This window comes from Lutjanus erythropterus, chromosome 8 (assembly GCF_056507025.1).
Source record: "Lutjanus erythropterus isolate fLutEry1 chromosome 8, fLutEry1.hap2, whole genome shotgun sequence".
NCBI classification, from domain to species: Eukaryota; Metazoa; Chordata; class Actinopteri; order Lutjaniformes; family Lutjanidae; genus Lutjanus; species Lutjanus erythropterus.
Genome location: NC_139324.1, coordinates 13,628,298 through 13,651,532, shown reverse-complemented (window position 1 = coordinate 13,651,532; position 23,235 = coordinate 13,628,298). Strand labels below are relative to the sequence as shown.

The 23,235-nt window shown below is 44.2% G+C and overlaps 2 protein-coding genes across 3 annotated transcripts; both read right to left on the bottom strand.

Annotated features, from left to right (window-relative positions):
• Positions 1-2,846: 2,846 nt before the first annotated feature.
• On the bottom strand, positions 2,847-4,008 carry LOC146322577 (trace amine-associated receptor 13c-like). The gene is made up of 2 exons (XM_084724587.1): positions 3,848-4,008; positions 2,847-3,660 (listed from the first exon to the last, which is right to left on the bottom strand). The coding sequence occupies exons 1-2, from the start codon at positions 4,006-4,008 to the stop codon at positions 2,847-2,849; spliced, it is 975 nt and encodes a 324-aa protein (XP_084580713.1).
• A 14,103-nt stretch (positions 4,009-18,111) lies between these two features.
• On the bottom strand, positions 18,112-19,347 carry LOC146322576 (trace amine-associated receptor 13c-like). 2 transcript variants are annotated; one of them, XM_084724599.1, is made up of 2 exons: positions 19,175-19,347; positions 18,112-18,931 (listed from the first exon to the last, which is right to left on the bottom strand). In XM_084724599.1, exons 1-2 carry the CDS (start codon positions 19,342-19,344, stop codon positions 18,112-18,114), a joined length of 990 nt encoding a protein of 329 aa, XP_084580725.1. In that variant the 5' UTR covers positions 19,345-19,347. The 2 variants fall into 2 exon arrangements, with proteins under 2 accessions (XP_084580725.1, XP_084580726.1); XM_084724600.1 differs by having other exon boundaries at positions 18,112-18,934; positions 19,292-19,344.
• Between the last annotated feature and the right edge of the window lie 3,888 nt (positions 19,348-23,235).

The window sequence follows — 23,235 nt, the reverse complement described above, 5'->3', positions numbered from 1 at the left end:
AAATTACGTGGTGTTTGTTGTCAAAATTAGGAGCCAATCAGAGCCTGTCAGCTTGTCAATCAGGTGACAGCCAGGCGTTTGCAGTTGGTGGAGAGCAGCTGCGGCATCTGGCTCTACAAACTGCGGCCGCCTCGATCTCGTGAGGTTATTGTTGCCCACATGTGCATGACGTCAGAGCAAGTTGGGATCAAGTCGGACACAAATCTAACCGGCATGCACTATGCAGCGATCACCGTTGATCAATTCTGCATAGGCCTGGCTCATCTTGAACGCACCTAGTGTCACGGCAGCTGAGTGTCAGCAGCTGAAGTTTCTTCAAAAAGCCCAATAACAATGATGGAGTTGATAAAAGAGGTACGGTGTGGATTCTCTGTTCAGCTTGTTTGGACTGAATATTAATTAAAAATGAATGAAAAGTAAATGCTATTGAATATGTAATTATTATCATTTTAAAAATTAAAGTGACAGGTAAAAATAGATTATGACAGGATTTTTATGACCCTGTCAGTCAAAATGACAGACAATGAAAAAGTCTAGCGCAACCTCTGATATATACATACATATATATATATATATAAATAGCGAAAATAAACAAACTGCCAAACCATGTGTGTGTGTGTATATATATATATATATATATATATATATATATAATATACATATATATATGTATACACACACATGGATGGTGGATGGAAACCCTATTATACACTCTGAGCTCCTCTCCAGCCAGTAAAGTAGCTGGCATCACAGCAACTCTGGATAACTCTGGATATTTTCTTGGCACACTTTGGACCCCTTAGTTCCAACTGAGTGTAATGGAGTATCATGCCACAGTTTACCTGCCATATGCCATGAAGAATTAAGGCAGTGCCAAAGGCAAAAAGGGGTCCAACAATACTAGTAAGGTGTACCAAATAAAGAGAACTGTATACAAGATTAGATGCATAATAAATAGATCGAAAAGGTACTACAACTTTTTGCTAATTAATGACTTTTTCAGATGTTTTGAAACATTGATTGCAGTTTGTATTTTCTGAAAAGATGAACTGCATCTTTTAGCAAAGGTAATCGTTCTCAAAAAATAAGGGGATTTTATGATCTCATCTGATTTTACAATTGTATCAGATTTCATGATTTTATCTTTCGTAATAATTCTGAATTTATTCTAACTGAATGATGATTTTAATTTGATGTTAATACGTGTATGTATTATGTTTTTTATATAATTTGAATTATACTTTTGAAATTCTGTGATTTCAGCCCAATTTTGTACTGTAGATGTCTTTTCAATTCTGGGATACTCCTGGGTAGTCTTGCCTATTTAATGTTTAAAAGTGTGGGTAATCAATGTTGATCTCATGATCAATAAGAGGGGATTGTTAGGGAATTTCCCAATTTAAGGTATCATGCTGGGGCCTTGGAGCCATTGAGAGAACTACGCTAACTCTCCTTTAGACAGTAGATGCAGCTGTCCTCTCCTTTCAGATTATTAAGGGAAAAATTCGATAATGTTGCCTTGGCAGCTGAGGTCGGAGAGGTGTTTTTCTTGTCTCTCTGAACAGAGAAGACATAACTGTAATCTGGTTTGGATAACACTGACCCTGAGCTATGGGGCAAAGGGTGCTGAACTGTGGTCTCACACCTTGAGTATTCATCATTCGATGTGCTGTAGATGTATTGGGTCTGACCTTATTTGGGCATAGGTTCATCATGACCTTATCTGTGAATGTTTAAAGACTTTGAAGGGAATATCAATGCCGGTATGTAGTGGTTATTCCTTCATTCTCCTTGATTAATTATTATTAAACCAGTTTCAGTGTAAGACATGTTGGACTCCTGTGTGCTTTCTCCTTTTGATGTATGGGCAAAAGATAAAATCTACAACAATTACAATATCTAAAGACAAAACACTGAACTAAAATGAATGACTTGCTAAATCTACAGGACTGCAGTGGCATGTTTCACACCTGTGATTGTACAGGCTATTATTCTCCTGAGATTCTCCTAGGTGCAGGTGCAAATAAACCTCAAATCTGTAGCATGACCACACATGAGTGAAACCACAAATGTTACAATTCACTTAATTAGCAGTTGTAGTGTAATGCTGCCACAGCCTGGTTAGAAGACTGAATGACATTAGAGGGAGCAGTTATCCAAACATGATTTAAACATGATTACATGATGCTTACTGTTTTTGCTCATTAATCCAGTACTACATTAATGCTCTTTCATGATTCCATTTCTGTGCATAAAAAATGAACAATTCAATTAAAATGTACATTTATTCACTTTTTTGCAGAAAAACAAAATACTGTTTCTCAATCAGCAAAAACTCTTTAATCGTTCTTAAACTTGAATTTAAAATGTTGCCAGGTATCTCAGCTAGCAGCTGCAATGCATGTGGCATTATCACATGTAACATATCCTAGTATTATAAGCAGATGATGGTGCAGATAATATTATAAAACAGTGAATTTCCTTATTTTACTTTATTGTATTGTACTTATTGTTCCTGATTCGCTGACCCTGAATCAGAGCCAGATTTTGGTGGTCATCCCTGTAGGATACAGGTCTTTGTTTCCATGAAAAAAAAAAATAAAGCAATAGCAAAATCATTCTAATAGGCATAACTGAAGTGGGGGAAAAGTGCAATCAAAAGCAAACAGAGAATGGAAGAAGAAGGTTATCTGAAACAGACAAAGTTATATGTAATTTTATATTCCCTGTTGTGTTCAATTGTACTGACTTGAGGGGGTAAAAAAATTAGTGTATTGACAATAGCATGAAAAAATATTTTTTTCTTTACAGAGAAAGAATAGTTTTAGTCTCTCCAAAGTCTTTCTCTAAAGTATGTCAGCATTATATGAGCCAGGTTTCAGTGTCTGAAGTGTAACAATGTGTTTAATAGCTTTTCTGAACCACGGGTAGAAAAAGGCATAAATCACAGGGTTTAAACAGGAGTTTAAATACATCACCCAAATGAATCCAGATGACGCCCCTACCAAGTTGTTCTCAGCTGCCATTGTGAAACAATAATATGGACATGAGCACAAAACAAACACAAAAACAACAACACCAAGAATTCTGGCTGCTTTTATCTCAGATTTCTTAGCAGTTACTGTCTTTGAACTCTTGAGTGTGACAGGAGCATTTTTGGAGTGCATGGCACGAGCCTGAGACACAGCCACCACAAATACTCTCATATATAGAACTATGATCACAATAATGGGGCCTGAAAAGGTGACAACAAAGTCAAAAGTTCCTTCAATATAATGGATCACAACTGCACACTCTCCATAACAGGAATTATATCTGTCTGGTTGTTTTAAGAAATCCCACAGTATCCAGCAGCTGTGTAAAGCAGAAAATATCCAACACAGACAAATGCACAGTGTAACTCTTTTCAGGGTGACTTTGGTGGTATAAAACATGGGGTCACAAATAGCCACATAGCGGTCAACTGATATGAGCACCATGTTTCCTACTGAAACACTGACCAAAAGGTAACCCATAAACCAATTAAGAACACACATAAAGTCACCCAGGATCCAACATCCTTGGAGGGCAGGGATTTCAACTGGCATCTGCAGGAGACCCACAAGGAAGTCTGTGACAGACAGAGAAAGGAGGAGGAGGTTGGTGGGGGTGTGGAGCTGCCTGAAATGTAAAAATATCAACACTGAACACATTGTTATACAGTAGGTGTAGAAATAAGTGTTATTAGCGAGTATAATATGATGCCTAGCTCAAAGCTATTTCTTCATGTCTCAAACTGTAACAAAAAACAAACAAACGAACAACAAACTCCAAACATTTTGTAAGTTGCACAGAAAAGTTTCCTTGCCTGAAAAAGGAGATAGAGATGATGACCAGCAGGTTAAGAACCACAGTAAGCAGACTGATGCAGGTCAGCAGAATGTAAATTAGGGTGGCTTCCGAATGAGAGCTCATCATCTTCCTGCAGGAGGTGTTGATGTTGGGAAAGCAGAGTTCATCTTCTTCCATGGCCTTCCTTATCAGAGGGAAAGAGGAGAACCTACTGAGTCCTAGCAACTTTCTGATCAGAGCTCTTTCTCATACATCTCATTTGTCTCTATCCTTCCTCCCCTGTCATATGCAAATTTTATCAACTCAAGACAAGTACATCATACTGTTGTTATGGGCAACAAGGTGGAGGACCCAAACTACAGACAACACAGGAGAACCAGTTCAAAAAAAAGTTTTAATGAAATAAAACAACAAAACAAAGGCTTACACTAACACAGGAGGGGAATGTCCAGGGTCCAAAGAAACAAATGAATCCACAAAAAGGCAAACACAAAAACAGTCCAGGGAAAAAATAACACAAGGTCCAAACACAGGAGGGTAACAAAGGAGATGCGAGTTGACAGGCATGGGTAACAAACGAACTGACACAGACACAGAGAAGTTTAATTCTCTGAGACGGATGCCTTTAGAGTCATACAACTTTTGAAAAAATTACCTCAAATAATTGTATTTCTGATCACTACATCTAATAGTGGACTAGTTTAAATGGCATGGATTTATTTGTCTGGGAAAAGAAACATTCAGTAAAATGGTAACTGAATGTTATTAAAGTTGAAAGAGGGCAATGACCAGATTCAACTGTCATGAAAAAAATATGAAACACACAAAACAGCCTGACTTGACCAAGTGCTGCCCACTTATTGCCAAGGCCAATCTAGTCAAAGAGCTGCTTTTTTGGTAATAAATCTACCATTATTATATTGACTTAATATGTGGTTTGTATTTCATATCTTACCTTTGTCTATTTATGTTACATTCAGCATTTATGTTATACTGTTGTAATATGTAGAGGAGGGAAGGGGGGATCATTTTGGTACTGACTGTAAGAAAGTAAGAAACTATCTATGTATTTCAACCAGTTAAAATTCTTTGTACTTTAAAAGATTGGTTGTTTGAATGGCATTTCCAACTGAGATCTACCACAATGAGCGAAATGTTCTCCAGAAATAAACTTGCCGCTGATTTGCTAGCTAATGTTATGGAATAGCCAGGTTACCAATAAAGTTGACCTCAAAAGGGCAAAATAAATGTCTATTGTGCATTTGGGTTAGGGTTAGGGTTGGTGAATTGTGGAAAATCCGTCCAGCTGGAAGGCTGATGAAGGCAGGGCAAAGGCAGAGGCCTCAGGTGGACGGCCCAAGGGCAGGGCAGAGGCGGAGCTGGAGACCTCAGGCGGGCGGCCAGAGGGCAGGGCAGAGGCAGAGCCGGATTCCTCAGGCGGGCAGCCAGAGGGCAGGGCAGAGGCGGAGCCAGAGACCTCAGGCGGGCGGCCCGTCTGATGTTGTTGATGAGGGCGAAGACAGCAGGACCCCTCTGGTGGCAGATGACGAGGGCGAAGACCCTCAGGAGACCAGCGATGGTGGTGGCAGTGAAGGCAAAGACCCTCAGGAGACTGGCGATGGCGGCGGCGAAGGCGAAGACCCTCAGGAGACCGGTGATGGCAGCGGCAGCGAAGGCGAAGACCCTCAGGAGACCGGCCATGGTGGCGGCGGCGAAGGCGAAGACCCTCAGGAGACCGGCCATGGCGGCGGCGAAGGCAAAGACCCTCAGGAGACCGGCCATGGCGGCGAAGGCAAAGGCGAAGGCCCATCTGGAGACAGGTGGCGAAGGTGAAGACAGAGCCCCTCGGGGGGACGAGCAGGAGGCCAGCAATCAAGGCGAGACCCCTCGGGCGGATGAGCAGGCGGCAGGCGGCCGGTGGCGCTGGCGAAGACGAAGGCGGGACCGCTCTGGCAGCTGGCGGCACTGGCGAAGACGAAGGTGGGACCCCTCAGATGACCAGCAACGGGGAGTCTTCAGGCGAGCAGATAACGCCAGGAAGAGTGGAGGCAGCTGCAGCTCAGGATGGGCAGGAGGTGATTGTGGCCCGGTCAGGGACTGGAGGAGGCTGCAGCGCCAGTGGCCCAGCAGGAGTAATGATGGCGAGGACGGCCCAGCCGGGGCAGGAGCAGGAGCTGGCGACGGCAACGACCCAGCCGGGGCAGGAGCAGGAGCTGGCGACGGCTGCGGCACCGCGGCCCAGCTGGAGCAGGAGCTGGCGATGGCTGCGGCAGCGGCGGCCCAGCCGGGACAGGAAGTGGCTGCAGCCCAGCCGGAACAGGAGATGGCTGTGGCCCAACCGGAACAGGAGATGGTGATGGCGACCCAGCTGGAGCACGAGATAGCTGCAGTGGCCCCACCGGGACAGAAAGTGGTGGTGGCAGTGACCTAGCCTAGAAACAGGAACTGGAGAAGGTGGCTGCGGTGGCCACAGCCCAGGCAAAGCAGGAACTGGCGAAGGCTGCGGCGGCGACGGCCCAGTCGGAACAGGAGATGGCTGTGACCCACCCGGGACAGGAGATGGTGATGGCGACCCAGCTGGAACAGGAGGCAGCTGCAGTGGCCCCACCAGCACAGGAAGTGGCTGCGGTCCAGCCAGAGCAGGTGACGGCTGCGACCCAAATGGGACAGGAAGTGGCGGCAACCCAACCGGAACAGGAGATTGCTGCGGTGGCCCCACTGGGACAGGAAGTGGTGGCAGCAGCGGTGGCGGCCCCACCAGCACAGGACGTGGCTGCGGCCCAGCTGGAACAGAAGATGGCTGCGACCCAATGTTATGACCCCGTGGGTCATTTGTGAATGTGTTTTTGTTTTTTTCTTTTGCTATAGTGTCTCCTCTCCCTAGGGTGTGTGTGTGTTGTTGCTCCAGTGTGAATTGGGAACAGGTGGCGCTGGATGATGATGATGATGATGATGATGATGATGATGATGATGATGATGACGACGATTGCTGCCGCGCGATTGGTCAGGGGGCGGAGCCCTAGGCCTACATGAGCGCCGACGGCCTGCATTCTCCCTCTCCCCAGCCTCCCCACCGCAAAGAACCGCCAGCACGGTGTTACAAGTTGTTTTGTTTTGGTAATCTTTGTAGATCAGTAGATGACTGTAGTAGCTTCGAGTAATTTGTTGATAGCACTGTGAGCATATTTCGAGTAAGCCTCGAATCCTTGAAACCTTTGTAAATACGTGTAAATAGCAGGGCAGTTTAGTAGGGGGGGAGCAGCCTTTATTTTGTGAACCTGTTTTCTCCTGTTTATGTTTTTGTTAGGAGATCAGGTTAGTATTTTGTCATTCTTTCCCCTTTTGTTTTTTCTTCGTTAGGTAAGTTTAGGGTTTTCCTTAGATTGTTTTGTTTATTGTTTTGGCCTGTGTTTCCCCCTGAAGCAAAATAAACTGCTCCTTTTTTTGAACCTGGAAACGTGGTTGCTGGCCTTCTTTGGTGTGGGAAGACGGAGGGAGCACATTATCTGTTGTGTCCAGGGTTCCCCTAGACCGGGACATAACACCCAACCAGGAAAGGAAGTGGTGGCGACCCAGCCGGAACAGGAGATGACTGCGGTGGCCCCACTGGGACAGGAAGTGGTGGCGGCGGTGGCGGCCCCACCAGGACAGGACATGGCTGCGACCCAACCAGGACAGGATATGGTGCTGACAGGAGGATAGCAGGCTGTAGGCTAGCTCTTTCAGGAGCTGGCAGGGGAGTAGCAGGCACACAGCTAGCCGCTCCTGGAGATGGAGCTGACAGGGGGCTAGCAGGCCGAAGGCTAGCCCTAACTGGAGCTGGCAGGAGACTAGCAGGCACACAGCTAGCAGTTTCTGGAGATGTAGCTGACAGGGGGCTAGCAGGCCGAAGGCTAGCCTTAACTGGAGCTGGCAAGGGGCCTAAAAGCTGAGACGAAACCTGGGCCAAGACCATGCTTATCTGCTGAGCCCGGGCAGTTAATGCTGAATATGTCTGCTTCTGGATGGCCATTAAAGCGGCATGCTGCTGGAAAAGATTTTCCATTCTGTTGACACAGTTCTGCTCCCAGAAGGTGTGCGCTGGGTCCATTCTTGGCCAGACTGTACTGTAACAGGTGTTCTTTGGACCCAATAGCAGCACACAGAAAATCTGGGGCGGTTGGAATGACCTTTATTTAATGAAGTGCACAAGCAGAACAGGAACTCAAGCAGATGAGAAAACACAGGACACAGTTTGTTCTCCAGGCTCGGGGCCCACACAAAGTCTCTGGGTTTCAGGCTCGGGGATTGGGTCAAGCTGAGCCTGAATGTGGAACCGAGGGGGAGGACGTGAACCCTCGGACCCATATATAACCCCTCTATGCCCGATGAGACTACAGGTGCTATTTAGTTTCAGTTTCAGTTTGGACCCGTGTCAGAATCTCTAAGGTAGCACTCATGGAGTCCTGGGTGGAACAACAACATTGAACACGCTCACACCGAATTTAGCTTGCAAGAACTGTATTGCTGGTCATCAACAAGAACAATATAACATTTCCCTTTTTAATAGAAATATGAAAAGTAACAAACTGCGCGCAAAAACAAAAGAGAATAAAAAAAATTAAAAAATAGAAAAATGTGTTGTGTTCAGTCTGTATTGTCTTTTCTTTCTTTTTGTTATGAGCTCAATGTTTTTTTCATTGGGGCCCTTTTTTTTCTCTGTGTTTCTCTATTTGTCCTACCACACCGCAAGTCTGGGAGGTAAGTTCAGTTGTCCTCCTTTCCTCTGTTCCGGCTCACCATCTGGTTCTCGGATCCCTCAGTCCAGCAGGGGTCTGGAAGCCGCCTGGTGGCTACCCAGAACTGGCATCTTCTCTCTCTAGCGTTGACTACTGGTGGCTCTGATGTCCCCTCTTTCAACATCAAGTGTCACCGAATCTCATCCTCTAAAAAAACCTGACCTGGAGTAGAACAGGCCACATTCATTCATTTGAATTAAATTAACTTAAATCACTACAGGCCATTAATTCTTTGTTAAAATAAATAACATAAATATGACCTATAAATGTAATTAAATAAATTAACAAAAAGAAAAAAATAAAAATAAAATAATTCTCACTTTTTCTTATAGGTCTCAATTCCCTAGTGTAAATCAGTTGAAAATACTCAAATAACTCAAAATAGCTTTTTTTCAACATAAATTCTTTGCATAAAATGATAACATAAGGCTTCGCCCTCTTTTTTCCTACATACACACAATGCATACGCACACATGGCACATGTACACACACGCTACACACCCGATATGCACATACACACCGCACACACACACACACCCTCACACATATGATAGCCCAGCATTTCACCTGGTTTACCCCACCCTGTTAGCCGTTAGCCTGTTCATTAGCTCTGCTTTTAGCTGAGGTCAACACACAACACACATTCTCATAGCCTGCTATCCTGGTGGCTAGCGCATGAGGCACTGTATTAGTATTTAGCAACTAGATTAGCGCCGCAGCCAACACTACTTTTACTCGATGCTCGTTTCTCAAAATACACATTTAACTCACCGCCGAGTTGGCGATTTTAAACACGAACTCTGTGGGCTCAGCTTGGAGTGGATTTTGACCATTTCACTCAGTTTTAACCGCTTCTGGATATCTTTTTCCTCAGCTAAATCGCTTTTCGTGCAGCCGAATGGTGTGGCGTCTCCTCTCGCTCCATCTATCCCCCAAGGTGCTGTGCGCAACTGCAACGTGATTGGCCAGTGATGTCATGACGCATCACGCTCTCTGCTCCGTGCGGTGCAGTTAACCCTATAAATGCCAGCTATCTCTCACTCACACACTCATTTACACTAAATAACGAACCTCTATTCACTTTCCTTTTAATTTAATCACAGTTTATGAAGCCTGGGCTACACATACAGTACCGTAACACAGCAGGCAGGAGTGACAGAGAGGGGCTTGCAGGAGACAAGGTCGACAAGGTGAGGAGTCCAGAACCAGAAGCGCAGGCTGAGATGCAGCAGAGCAGACTGGGGATGAGCAGCAGGGAAGTTGGAACCAGGTGGAGACGTAATGACAGGCGGACTCACCAGCAGCCACAGGGACAGGCAGCCAAAACAAGGAACGTAGAGATAGATCTCACAGTCAGGAACAGAAGGCTGTGGTGAATTTCCGGGAACCAGGCAAGGCAGGAGAGTCAGGCGGGCAGGGTAGGCAAACAGGAGAACAATCCTTACAATCTTACAGGGAATATTGAAGAACAGTGTGGCAAAGAGTGAGAGTGCAGGAGAGGCTTATAAGCAGGGCTGATTGGGGATGAGCTGCAGCTGTGCCAGCAGGTGAGTGGAGTTGAGCTGATGAGGTGGGAGTGGCTGGCAGGTAGAGTGGAGCAGAGGCAGGGAGAGTGGAAATTTACTGGGGCAGAGGGACAGGAGGGAAACTGGGGGAATGGAGAACAGGTCAAGGGAAACTGGGCAGAACTGTGAGAAAGGAGACAGATCTCCTGGTTCAAAAAGAGAATGCGTAACAGCACGCAATATATGGAGACAGCAGGACGTCTCCAAAACAGCTTCACGCAATACAATAAATATGAACTGCAAATGTCATGCAGATATGTAACTGGTTATGTTTTACACTGAAGCATCTTGAAATTGTGTTGTATTTTATAATTAATTATTAGCATCATCATCATTATTAATTTTACTGGCTGAGGAGTGGGGGAGAGAGATGGTGCAGTAGAGAGGGGAGGCGAACAGATCCAGTCCAGCCGCGAAGCTTCCCGGTTCCGTTGGCCCACCTGAGCCAGGTGGAGGAGCAGTTAAGCGGCGGTCTGTGCTCCTCCTTCTTCTCCTCTCCCACCTAATCCTCATCTCCTCCTCCCATCCTTGCTCCTCTGTCTCGCTGCGAAACAAGTTGTTCTGTTCTGAAGTTTGGAGTGCGCAAAATTACGCAAGGATCTATCCAACCAGCTCTGACAGAAACACACATAAATTTTTTCTCTCAGGTTGGGCCGGACTCCTGTGGTCAATTATAGTGTCTGTATATTTTGTATGTTATAGATCATAATTGTTCAATCATTGTTTTTCTGGATCATAACAAACAGGCAGACACACACTGTCAGATGAGTCAGCATGACAGCTGGAGGCTGTAAAGACAATCTGACAGCTGTGATCGCGGCCGTGCTCACTTCGCAGGTCTATTTAGATTTATTAGGCTTTATAATAATTCTTTTCCTCATTAGTGAGTTCATCTTTAAAGATGCATGCGTGCACGGCTGTTTAACATTGATGAAAAGTGTTCTGTGATTGTAGAGACGTGTGTGCACCTCAGCCAAGTGCGAGACACACGTGAACGCTTTTAACTTCAATATTTACATTTTATTGCTGATAGAAAATATGTTCGAATAACACTTAAATAATTGACACTCCCGTGGGAGGAAGAGAATGATCATAAATGACAGTGTTTTGTGATTGTGAAGATGTGTGTGTTTTGGCCAAGCCTGCCAGGTGCTAGCTTGTGCTGAAAGACCACAGACTTTGTGCTTCGACCAGGTTTTGGCTGGTCTAAAGCACAAGCGTGTTTTACTCCAATGCGCTGAGCACAAGATAGTAAACATGCCGGGCCACGCCTTCGTTTCACCTTCATGTTTAGACCTCACACCCACAGCGGCACAGACCCAGCACAAGTGCATTTGCTATCTTACCCACATGGCAAAACTGGCACTTGCGCTGGCGTAAGACAGCAAAATCACTTGCACTGGCGGTACAATGGCTCCACAATCACCAAACACCTTAATTTTCATTAGTCTTTATTCTACACAGGAGTGTCGATTAGTGAAGTGTCCTTTGAACATATTCCAGAAGGAAGCGTGGCTCTCGACGATATTATGTTTCCCAGCTGCCCAACACCCCAGAGCCTCAGCTGCCCAGCACCATGGAGGTTCTGCTGCCCAGTAACTCAACTGACATCTCTTCAGCCCCTGGGTTGGCCCACACCAAATCTCTTCCTGAGTCCACCTTCATTCCTTCAGTTGTGGCAGCCATCTCCATCTACAGTCATTTTGGGCTGCCACCGCCACCATCTCCTGTTCTGGTGGGGCTGCCACTGCCATCTCCTTCAGGCCTCATGGGGCTGCTGCCACCATCTCCTGTCCCAGTGGTGCCACAGTCATCTCCTGTGGCTCTTGGGTTGTCACCGCTGCAACCATCTCCTGTCTCACCTGTGCCGTTGCAGCTATCTCCTGTCCTGACTGGGCTGTTGCCACCACAGCCACCACCTGTCCTGGCTAGACTGTCATTGCCGCAGCCACCTCATGTCCCGGCTGGGCCACAGCCACCTCCTGTTCTGCCTGGGCTGTCACCATCACAGCCACCCCCGGTTGGGCTGTCACCATTGCAGCTACTTCCAGTGCCAGGAGGGCTACAGCCACCTCCAGTCCCAGTGGGGCCACAGCCACCTCCACTCCTGCCAGAGCCACAGACTCTCCAGCCTCTTTCTGGCCCAGCTGGGCCATCGCCGGATCCGCCACAGCTTCCTCCTGTTCCAACTGGGCCGCAATCACCTCCTGCCCATCCTGAGCTGCAGCTGCCTCTAGTCTCCCTGGCATCATCGGTTCACCTCATCGATGCTCCATCGCTGCAGCACTGGCCTCCTGTGGGGACCCACCTTCATGCTGCTGTCAACAGCGTCCAGAGGGGCTCTGCCGTTGCCAACTGCCAGAGGGGTCCTGCCTTCGCAGGACACTGGAGGGGTCCTGTCCTCATCACCAGCACCAGGCGGGGTCCCTCCCTTGCCTTTGCCCTCCTGCTCATCCTCCCAAAGGGTCCTGTCTTGGCCTTTGGCCTCCTGCTTGTCCACTAGAGGGGATCAGTCTTCACCTTTGGCCTGCTGCTCTTCCACCAGTGGGGTCCTGTATTCATCTTCACCAGCACCACTGGCCACCAGAGGGTCCTGCCTTCATCTTCACCAGTGCCACCTGCAGTCAGAGAGGTCCCGCCTTCGTCTTTGCCGGTGCCGTTGGCCACCAGAGGGGTCCCACCATCTTTGCTGTAGGCTGCCAGGGGGACCCTGTTGTCTTCATAGTCATTGTCAGTCTCCAGAGGGGTCTTATCCTTGCCTTTGTTGGCAGCCTCCTGGTTCCCATGCCTTCATCTCCGACCTACAGAAGACTTCCACCGTCTCTGACACTGACCTCCAGAGGTGCTCTGTCTTTTGGCCTTGCATCTGGTCAACCGCCAGGTCTCCTCTGCTCCTCTGAGTTGACCCCAGGCTGTCCGCCTGAGGTTTCCAACTTTACTTCTGCCCTGCCCCCAGGCTGCCCGCCTGAGGTCTCCAATTCTGCGTCTGCTCAGACCCCAGGCTGTCTGCCTGAGATTTCCTGCTCGGCCTGTGTCCTGCCCCCAGGCCATCACCTGGGGCACTTCACACGGCATTTTGGTTTTCCAACCAAACCTTTCTAAAAGCATAAAACTTATGTTAGATAAAAGAGATAAATACTCTAAAAGGAAACATTTAGCATGTTGTCTTTAATTTATATGTATGTGACACAGGTTTTCTACCCGGATGTTATTGTAGACAAATGTAATTTGTTGTATTGTATTGTATTCTGTTCTATTCTATGATTAGTTTGATTGCCATGATACCATCTGAAGACAAAACACAGAACTAAAATGAATGACTTGCTAAATCAACAAGACTGCAATGGCATGCTTCACACCTATGATGGTACAAGCTGTTATTCTCCTGAGAATCTCTTAGGTGCAGGTGCAAATGAACCACAAATCTGGGGCATGATCACACATGAGTGTAACCACACCGTGTAGCGGTTGTAGTGGAATGCTGTTGCAGCCTGGTATGAAGACAGGTTGAATTGCATTATTAGTGGAAGGGGTTCAGAATCAGCAGGTGGAGATTCAATAATGGAAATTTAATTCACCTGAAAACTCAGATGACAGATTATATGATTGGTGTCCTGTACTAAACATGTTACCAAGGTACTCAATTTTGTGTCCATGAATTGCATGTAGATATATACAACCAGACAATTATACAGTCAGCTTCAGTGTCAGCATTTAACCTACCTAGGTGTTCAGAGCAGTAGGCAGCTGCTATGCATCACCTTGCTCACTGACTTGTTTTTGATGGTGGGGGAAGCCAGAGTACCTGGAGGAAACCACACAGGCATGTGGAGAACATGCAAACTGTGTCCAAACCATAATTTAAACCCACAAAGAGAGCGAGAAGTGCAAACCATTACACCATGCTTATTGTTTTTGCTCATCAGTCCATACTCTTTCATGATACCATTCAATACCAGTGCATGAAAAAATGAACAATTCAATTATAATGTATATTTATTCACTTTTTGCAGAAAAACAAAATACATTTATATACAGTCAGCAAAAACTATATAATGGTTCTTGAACTGGAATTTAAAATGTTGCCAGGTATCCCAGCTAGCAGCTGCAATGCATGTGGCATTATCTCAGGTAACATATCCTAGTATTATAAGCAGATGATGGTGCAGACAATATTTTGTTTTTGAAGTAACGAAACAGTAAATTTCCTTATTGTACTCTGGCCACGAATCAGAGCTGAATTTTGGTTGTTTTAAGAAATCCCTCAGTATCCAACAGCTGTGGAAAGCAGAAAATATCCAACACAGACAAATGCACAGTGTAACTCTTTTCAGGGTGACTTTGGTGGTATAAAACATGGGGTCACAAATAGCCACATAGCGGTCAACTGATATGAGCACCATGTTTCCTACTGAAACACTGACCAAAAGGTAACCCATAAACCAATTAAGAACACACATAAAGTCACCCAGGATCCTCCTGTTCCAACTGAGCCGCAATCACCTCCTGCCCATCCTGAGCTGCAGCTGCTTCTAGTCTCCCTGGCATCACCGGTTCACCTGATTGATGCTCCATCGCTGCGGCACTGGCTAAGCAGGGCATTCCAGATGTCCCTCTTCTCAGCATCACTTTCCAGCTTCTGCTGGGACATCCCGAATCAATCTCAGGCCAGATGAGATATGTAATTCCTACAGTGAGTCCTACGTCTACCACAGAGTCTGCTCTCAGTTGGACGTGCCTGGTAAACCTTCAAAGGGAGGTGTTAAGGAGGCATCCTATTCAGATGCCCAAACCACTTCAGCTGCCTCCTTTTGATGCAAAGTGGAAGTGGCTCTGCTGCAACTTTGCACAGGATATCAGAGCACATCACCCTATCTCTGAGCCCAGCCACACTACAGAGGAAATCCATTTTGGCTGCTGGACATCATTCTTTCAGTTACCTCCTGAAGCTCATGACCATAGGTGAAAGTTGGAACGTAGGTCGATTGGTAAATCAAAAGCCTTGCCTCCCGACTCAGCTCCTTCTCCCCCACAACAATCCAGTACCAATCAGCTTTTGCTGTCATACTCCATTTTACCACACTTTTACTTCATTTCTACTACTTCTACTTTGGGCAGCAATTCACTCTACACCCACATCAGACTTGGAGGTGCTGAGTCTCATCCTGGCCACTTCAGACTAATTTGTTTCATCCGTTTGATGAAGCCAACAGAACCACATCATTTTCAGAAAGCAACTACACAGTTCTGAGGTTACCAAACTGGACACTCCTGTGCCTTGAGATCCTGTCTGTGGATTAGATTGGAGACAAGGGGGAACCTTCACTGAGTCCAACACACACTGAAAACATATTTGACTTTGTGCTGTATGTACAAACACAGGTCTCACAGAGACCAAAGGCTCATAGCAGTGACCCCAGTACCCTATATGCTTTCAGTAACCCCCACACAATTCCGCAGGGGACACAACAGTAAGCAGATACCAGAACATTTTAGACCAAAGGTCGATGATGATCGACTTTGTGGTCATATCATCAGATCTGCAGCAGTATGTCTTGGACACATGGGTGAAGAGAAGAGCAGAGCTGTCAAGTGACCACCACCTAGTCATGAGTTGGGTCAGATGGTATAGGAGGCTGTTGGACAGACCAGAAAAGCCCGAATGTGTAGTGAGGGTAAACCAGGAAACCAGGGAATATCTGGTCGATGCTCCTGTCCAAAAGGTCTTCATCTTCCACCTCCAGAAGAATTTCTTGTGCATCCCAGGGGAGGCTTGCGACATTGAATCAGAGTGGGCCATGTTCAAAGCTTTCATTGTAGAGATTATAATGAATTGTCATCTGTAAGATTAGCTATGGCTTCACTTGAGACTTGAGTGGTGTTGTGAGAATCATGAAGTGTTGTAATGTGTGTGAACTCTGCATGGTAGAGTCCAAGTCCAATAACAGAACAGCACTCTGGCTCAGATCAGGCACTCTGTTCCTCCCAATCTCCCTCCCTCCATGTTTCTCCATCACCCCTCACATGAGTGTCTAATCGCCCAGCAGAAGTATAGGATCACCAGATATCAACTTTTACAGGACGCCACCCAAAGACTCCAAGAAGTCTAGATATTCTGATCTACACATGCAAGCAAGATCCGATACCTCTCACTCTGGACAACTCTTGAAAAGTAGAGTCCTGTCCATGTCCAGGAGTTTGGTTCCAAAGCCAGTGCTGTGTGAAAAGGTGAGCCCATTTCATGCCTGTAGGACCAGTCTGTGATGTCACATGTTAGTGCATTTGCCTGTGACCTGCTTGCAAAACACTGACCCCAGTGCCTATTCCTGCAGGTGGTGCGCCCACAAGGCCATTCATTATTTCCTGATGATAATTCCTGTGTTATCCTAATACTTTGGTGGTCCCCTGACTTTTCTTTCACCACCTCCAGCAAGTTTGCATTTTTGGTTACAGAGGACAGAGGATCTCCAACACTCTTTTTGTATATTGCACTACATATACTGCATACTATCTCACTGAATAATTATACATGTTGGCCATGTATCATTACTGTTTGCATGTTTTGAGCTCCTTTACCAGTGTTATTTTTTCAATTCTAATTTCTACCCAAATTCTTTAATTTTTTGGCTCCTGCAGCCATCATATGTTTCATATGTTATCATTAATTCCAAACAGCAGACATTCAGTAACGTCCTCCTTCCTTTAGTGTGTTCCTGGTCACTGATCACTAGTATACTTCTACTCATAAATAATGTTTTTGAAGTTGCCAGACACCAGTGGTCTAATGGGATTGGAGATCAGATTTAACAAAAACAGTTTAAAGTGTCAATATAGCAGATAAACCTTGACCATGTATCACTTTATATATAATATCTTTATGGTTTGAAAAATGTGATTCTGCTCCTGTGAAGAACAGAAAAGGAGAAAATGAAACAAGAGCTAGGCTTTCATTTTAATCAGAAAATACTTATATTTTCTCCTTTCTGGGGACCCACTTTTTAAAACTCAACTCAATTCGTAATGGGCCTTATCAATAAATCTTGGGAATAATTAATTTGTGCATATATAAATGTTCCTGACCATTTTTAATGTCATTTCTACATCACCTTATATTATCTTGATGTGCGTTACTGAAATCAAATACATGTTAAATAATTTATAAATGGGAAATAAATCACCTCATTGTTTTTTTTTTATTTTTTCTCTTCAAAGATACTATATAGGACATTTTAGCCCACTTCATAAATGAGACAAAATAAGTGCATATAGGTGGAATTAACAGGCTTTCATTATTTACTTCCATCACTAAAACAATATGCACATTTTGAATTATATCTAAAAGCTGTACTGCAGATATAAATCTTAAATTTGCAGAATTTTGTCTATAATCTTTTATGTATTTGGTGACCCACATAAAATCTCCTGTGATCCATGACCCAGTCTCTGGGAATGACTGCTTCAGACTGTATAAAACTAATTAGATAATGAGAAAATACATTTTATATTACAGTGTGTCTCTGGCTTGAGCTAATCATATAAATAAACTATACAATAAAATCATTATAATACAAAAGACATACAAATAATATAATCCCGATCACAGTGAATGTTCTGTTTAAATGCGATTATGTTTCAGCAATTATTTCGAAGTGTATGTTAATTATTATTAAAGCTACATACACCTCATATGTGAGGTTTCACACATAAACGTCAGTGTGTAGATCTGTATGTTCATGATGAGAACTGAGCAGAATGTTAAATACAGACAAGCATTATTTAGGGGTTTCATGTATACACACATATACGGTATACAATTGCAGAAAGGTTTTCACTTGATTTGAGATGCTTTTGCTCAAGAGCAACACTAATCACTACATTTTCCCTGTCACGAAGAACATCTCAGTTAAAAGACAAAGTTAAAACACCACTGCATGTGACTATAATATTTTAGCATCACAGGAGCCAGGCTTCAGTATCTGCAGTGTCAGGATGTGTTTGATAGATTTTCTAAACCAGGGGTAGAAAAAGGCATAGATGACAGGGTTCAAACAGGAGTTAAAATGTGCCAGCCAGATCTCAAAGTCTGCAGCTGAAGCATCCACAGATGTGTCTTCACCTAGCAGAGTGGGGTAATAGTATGGACAGAAACAAAACAAAAACACAACTATAACAATGCCGAGAGTCCTGGCTGCTTTCATCTCCGTTTTCTTTGCAGTTGCTCTCCCTGAGCGTTGGGCTGTCAGAGCTGTGATATGCGACCGCATGGCACGAGCCTGAGTCACAGCCACCACAAATACTCTCAAATACAGAATTAAGATGACAGTAATGGGTATGGTGAAGGTGAAAACAAAGTCTACAACTCCTGCAATGTAACTTATTACAACAACACACTCTCCTAAACAGGAGTTAGACCTACCTGGATGTTTCAGGTGATCATTTAAAAGGAGAATTCTATATAAAATAGAACAAAGCCAACACAAACAAACACAGATTTGTACTCTACTCTTAGTGACTTTTGTGGGGTAATGCAGAGGGTCACAAATAGCTACATATCGGTCAATCGATATGAGAACCATGTTGGCTACTGAGGCAGAGGTAATGATGTAGTCTACAACATAATACAGAGTGCACAGAATGTCACCAAGAAACCAGCAGGCCTCTATGTAGATAATTTCAACTGGCATCAGCACCAGGCCCACAAGGAGGTCTGAGGCAGCCAGAGAGAGGAGTAGGAGGTTGGTGGGGGTGTGGAGCTGCCTAGAGAAGGAGAACACCATCAATATACATATTGTATCTATAGCCATAACAAATAATGTAATGAGTTTCTAGTACAGTAATGCACAAAAACAACACAATAAAATATTATTGCAAAGTGTAAATCAACAACCATAATATAACTCTGTGTCTAAGTTTGCTAACTTTTAAATACCAAATCAAAACAATTTCTTCCTGTAGGTCAAGTTATTATGTAAATCAAAACATTTAAATTATAATATTTGCCTGAAGTGGGAGATGGAGATGATGACCAGCAGGTTAAGAGCCACGGTGATCAGAGAAATAGAGGAAAGCAGAACATAAATCAGCATGGCCTCAGTTTGAGGATGTGTGGGTTTCTTGCAGGAGGAGTTCAGCTGAGGAAAGCAGAGTTCATCTCTCTCTTTGGTCTCCATCACCAGAGAGGAGAAGGTGCTGAGCTCTGGCGACTCTCTGGCCAGAACTCCCTGTGACACAGCACTTTAATCACGTTCCTCCCTTTGCCTTCTCCTATCTACAGTTCATGTTTTTTCCCGTTTTGCGGGGAGACTGATGTCCCTCCTACCTGTTTCTGTCACACGGCTTTGTTAAACACTGGATTCTGATTGGTCAGTTACAGCACTCCAAGGTCTGTTATTTCTCAACAACAGACCATTGTTATGAAGAACCCACTGTTATGGATACCGATTGATGGATGCAGTTCTAATTGAAGTCTCTGGAGGAGCAATACAATATTTTTTTTCAATAATTGAAATAATAGTATTGAATTATATTAATATTTTTTGTCAAATTGGGCCTGAGGGTGGATATAGCTGGCAGGCTGGGTAACGTGGGGCCTGGCCTTGGGGATCAAACCTGTCAGCCCATCTTCATCCTTGAAGGAATATAATACAAAGGTTTTAAGTGTATTTTTTATCACTGTAATTACGTGTGATTCCAGTAAGAAAAATGCTGTCTTCACTTGGAGAATGTTTTTACAGAGCAGTACAGAGGACTGACAGAGAGCTTCAAGGTGACCTTTGACCTTTTGGATATAAAATGACATCAGGTCTTAATTTTATCATATCAGACCATTGTGTGAAATTTTGTCATAGTGTATAATTTCTTCAATCATAGTATGTTTGTGAGGTCACAGTGAACTTTGACCCCCAAAATCTAATCAGCTCATCCCTGAGACCAAGTAGACATTTGCGCCATATATAATGAAATTCCCTCCAGGTGTTCCTGAGATATCATGTTCATTAGAATAGGATGGACATGAGATCACAATGACCTTCAACCACCAAAATCTAATCAATTCATCCCCAAGTCCAAGTTGTAATTTGTATCAAATTTGAAGAATTCTGAGATATTGCGTTCGCCAGAAAGAGGAGTTAAGGTCACAGTGACCTTGAATTTTGATCTTTGAGCATCAAAATTAGTTCATCCTTGAGTCCAAGTGTACATGTCTGCCAAGTTTGAAGAAATTCTATCAAAGCGTTCTTAAGATACTGCATTAACAAGAATGGGACAGACAAACCAAAAACATGTCTCTGTGTATGGTGGTCATTGAGTGGAAAAATCAAGTTTTTACATTTAGATTAGTTGAAAAAGTAGCCATATTAAAATGTAAAATGCTACAAAGTGCAATTGGGAACAGACTTTATCATGACGTAGATGAAGCATATGACTTAAACAGCCACTGAACCTCCACTGAAGAGAGGAGCCATTTCAGCAAATAAAAACATTATATCTGTGGGGAGTGGATGAGGAGAAAGCAATATTTGTCAGATTAAGTCATTAAAAAACAAACAAATAAAAATGTCATATTTCCATCATATTTTCTACATTGTTATTAACTGTAACCATCATGTCATTTAGTGAAAACTTTGTCTGCCTGAAGATCTTCTTTGCTTCAACACTTTGCAGAAACAACAGTAATGTCTTTTACCAAAAACTGTGGGTAACTCCGGATAATGGACGGATTGCCATCATCTATAATTTACTATTTACTAACTTAAAGCTTGTTCTTAATCATGCAGTTAAGTGTGTATTATCCAAGAAGACAGTGTGCTGTTGGGTTTTTGAAATGCCACTAACAAAATAGCATTCACCTCTGTTGTATTAGGCTTTGATCTGAACACCACTGCTAATCAAACCAAAATGATCTGCATGAGTTAAACCCACTTGGGGTAAATAAGAAATCATTTTTGTGTGTGTGTGATTTTTCCCTTAAAACAATAATTGCATCATGTGTTGATGTAATGGGGTTATGATCTCATCTAAAAAAAGATGCTGCATGATGGTATAGTATATTTTTTTCTGTGCAGTGATGTCATCATGTGATCCTAATGATAGCAGCTGTGTAATCTTTCCTAATCAGAGAGGTTCACATCCAGTAGGAGCAGACAATGGGCTACACACTGAGTGAGTGAGTGTGTGTGTATCTATGTGACAGACAATTCTGCATGGCCTTTCATGTCTTTGATACATATTACACTCTGAAACATGTGTCAAACTCAAGGCCCACAAGCCTGTGTGCCACCTCATTTTATGTGGTCCTTCAAAAGCATGCAAATAATATAATTTGTACAATACAATTCAGTGCTGTTTTGCATAATTATGGCCTCCATAATCTAAATGTTCCAGAATGCAACCTGGTTTGTTATCTGCACATTGAAGATGTCTCACCCCTAGATAACAGTATGCATCAGAAAGCATATCAATATTATACAACCATTTCCAGCAGTGGCATTTTATAGGCAAGTGGTTGTAGCTAGTAGCAGCCACGTTGATGCAGATGGATGATAATTTAATATTTAATGAGAGATGGGATACATTATATACATATACACACACACGTTTGTGCTTATGGTTAGCATATTACTTTGGGACGTTTGTCAGATGCCTTTAGTGCATTTTAGCCTTAAGGCCTCTAGCATTGAATGCTGTATAACAGGGTAGATGGCTGTAAACTTGGGCAGGGATTCTGGGGAGTCTGTGGTAAACATCTGTGATCTGTCCCTCCTGCCTGCAAGCCTGCCAGTTCAGTTAGCTTCTCCGCTGAGCCAGCAAAGGGGAGCCACTCAGAAGGGCAGCCGGGCAGGCCACATGCCTGTTAGCCTCCAGCCTGCCTCCACAGTTGCCTGCATTTCAGTCTGCTAGCCTTGGGCCTGTTAGCCCTGGCTAGGCTGGCTACCTCCCTTGAGCCACAGCTGCAGTCTTCCTCCCCAAGATTTTTTAGGCCACCACATGCTTACAATGAACAGACAGGCAATTTCCCTCTTTTGGCTAGCCTCCTACCTGTCTCTTGTAAGCTGGCTTCTTCCACCCTTGAGTCTATTGCCTGCCTTCCTTGAGCTGGTTAGGAAGAGTCAGACTTGCAATTCGGGAAAGCTGTCTGACAACAGAAGATCCAGCATTAGGTTGGAGCAGGGTACTGGACAGGCAGACCACTGGAGAGCAGGGCCAACAACTACAGGGTGCAGGGGAGTCTTTGGTGGTGGCCAAATGAACAGCAGATACAGGTGACTGATAATATTAGTGGGGGTCACCAGAGGTGCCCAACTATGGAATGGCAGAGGTGGCTGCAGGGGAGGTGTTGTGGTGCTAGGTAGCAGAGAGGTCAAGAAATTGGACAGCTGGACAATCTTTTAGCTCAGGTGGAGGAGTGTCCGTTCCACGTGCTGAAGGAGCAACTCCACAACTGCCCCACGTGCAACCCAGACCCATAGAAAGTGGCGCAGAAAACAACCAGAAGTGAAAGTACAGATGCTGACAGAAAGAGAGGCTGTTTGCTCGCCAGTTTGTGACCTGGGGTTGACCTGTGCAAAGCACAGACTTTTGCAAAAGCCAGAGGCAAAATTACATATGAAAAAAAGGCATTGCATTAGTAAAAATATTACCCTGCATCATTTAAAAACACTGTATGATTTAATTTGTTATTTATTTAAATAAGTATGATAAATAAATATGATCTAAAATCTTAAAGCAAGTATTTATGATCATAAAAGTTCAAATGCAGTAAAATTCATACATCTGATCAGGGGTCGCGCTAACCGAATATTTTCCGTTGTTGACCGTTTTTTTAAAATGGTGACGGAAAAATCTGAAGGTCATCTGTCATTTTGACAGGTTGCAATTGACCACTTGGTGGTGAGTGAGCATATTAATTAGCTATTAGGTGCGTTCAAGATGAACTGCGCCTCGCCTGGAGAGTAGACGAGATCAGGCGGCCACAGCAGGAGGTGGAGACAAAAAGCTGCAGTCAAGTTGGACAGTTTTCAACAGACTTACGAGAGAGTAAAGGAAGAGACACGAACATCCTG

What these genes read in the sequence shown, in the direction of transcription:
- LOC146322577 (XM_084724587.1), bottom strand. Translation starts at nt 4,008, where the DNA reads ATGGAAGAAGATGAACTCTGCTTTCCCAACATCAACACCTCCTGCAGG. An exon ending in ATCTCTATCTCCTTTTTCAG is followed by an intron (nt 3,661 to 3,847) that starts GCAAGGAAACTT and finishes TTTACATTTCAG; the next exon opens with GCAGCTCCACACCCCCACCA.
- LOC146322576 (XM_084724599.1), bottom strand. Translation starts at nt 19,344, where the DNA reads ATGGAGACCAAAGAGAGAGATGAACTCTGCTTTCCTCAGCTGAACTCC. An exon ending in ATCTCCATCTCCCACTTCAG is followed by an intron (nt 18,932 to 19,174) that starts GCAAATATTATA and finishes CTCCTTCTCTAG; the next exon opens with GCAGCTCCACACCCCCACCA.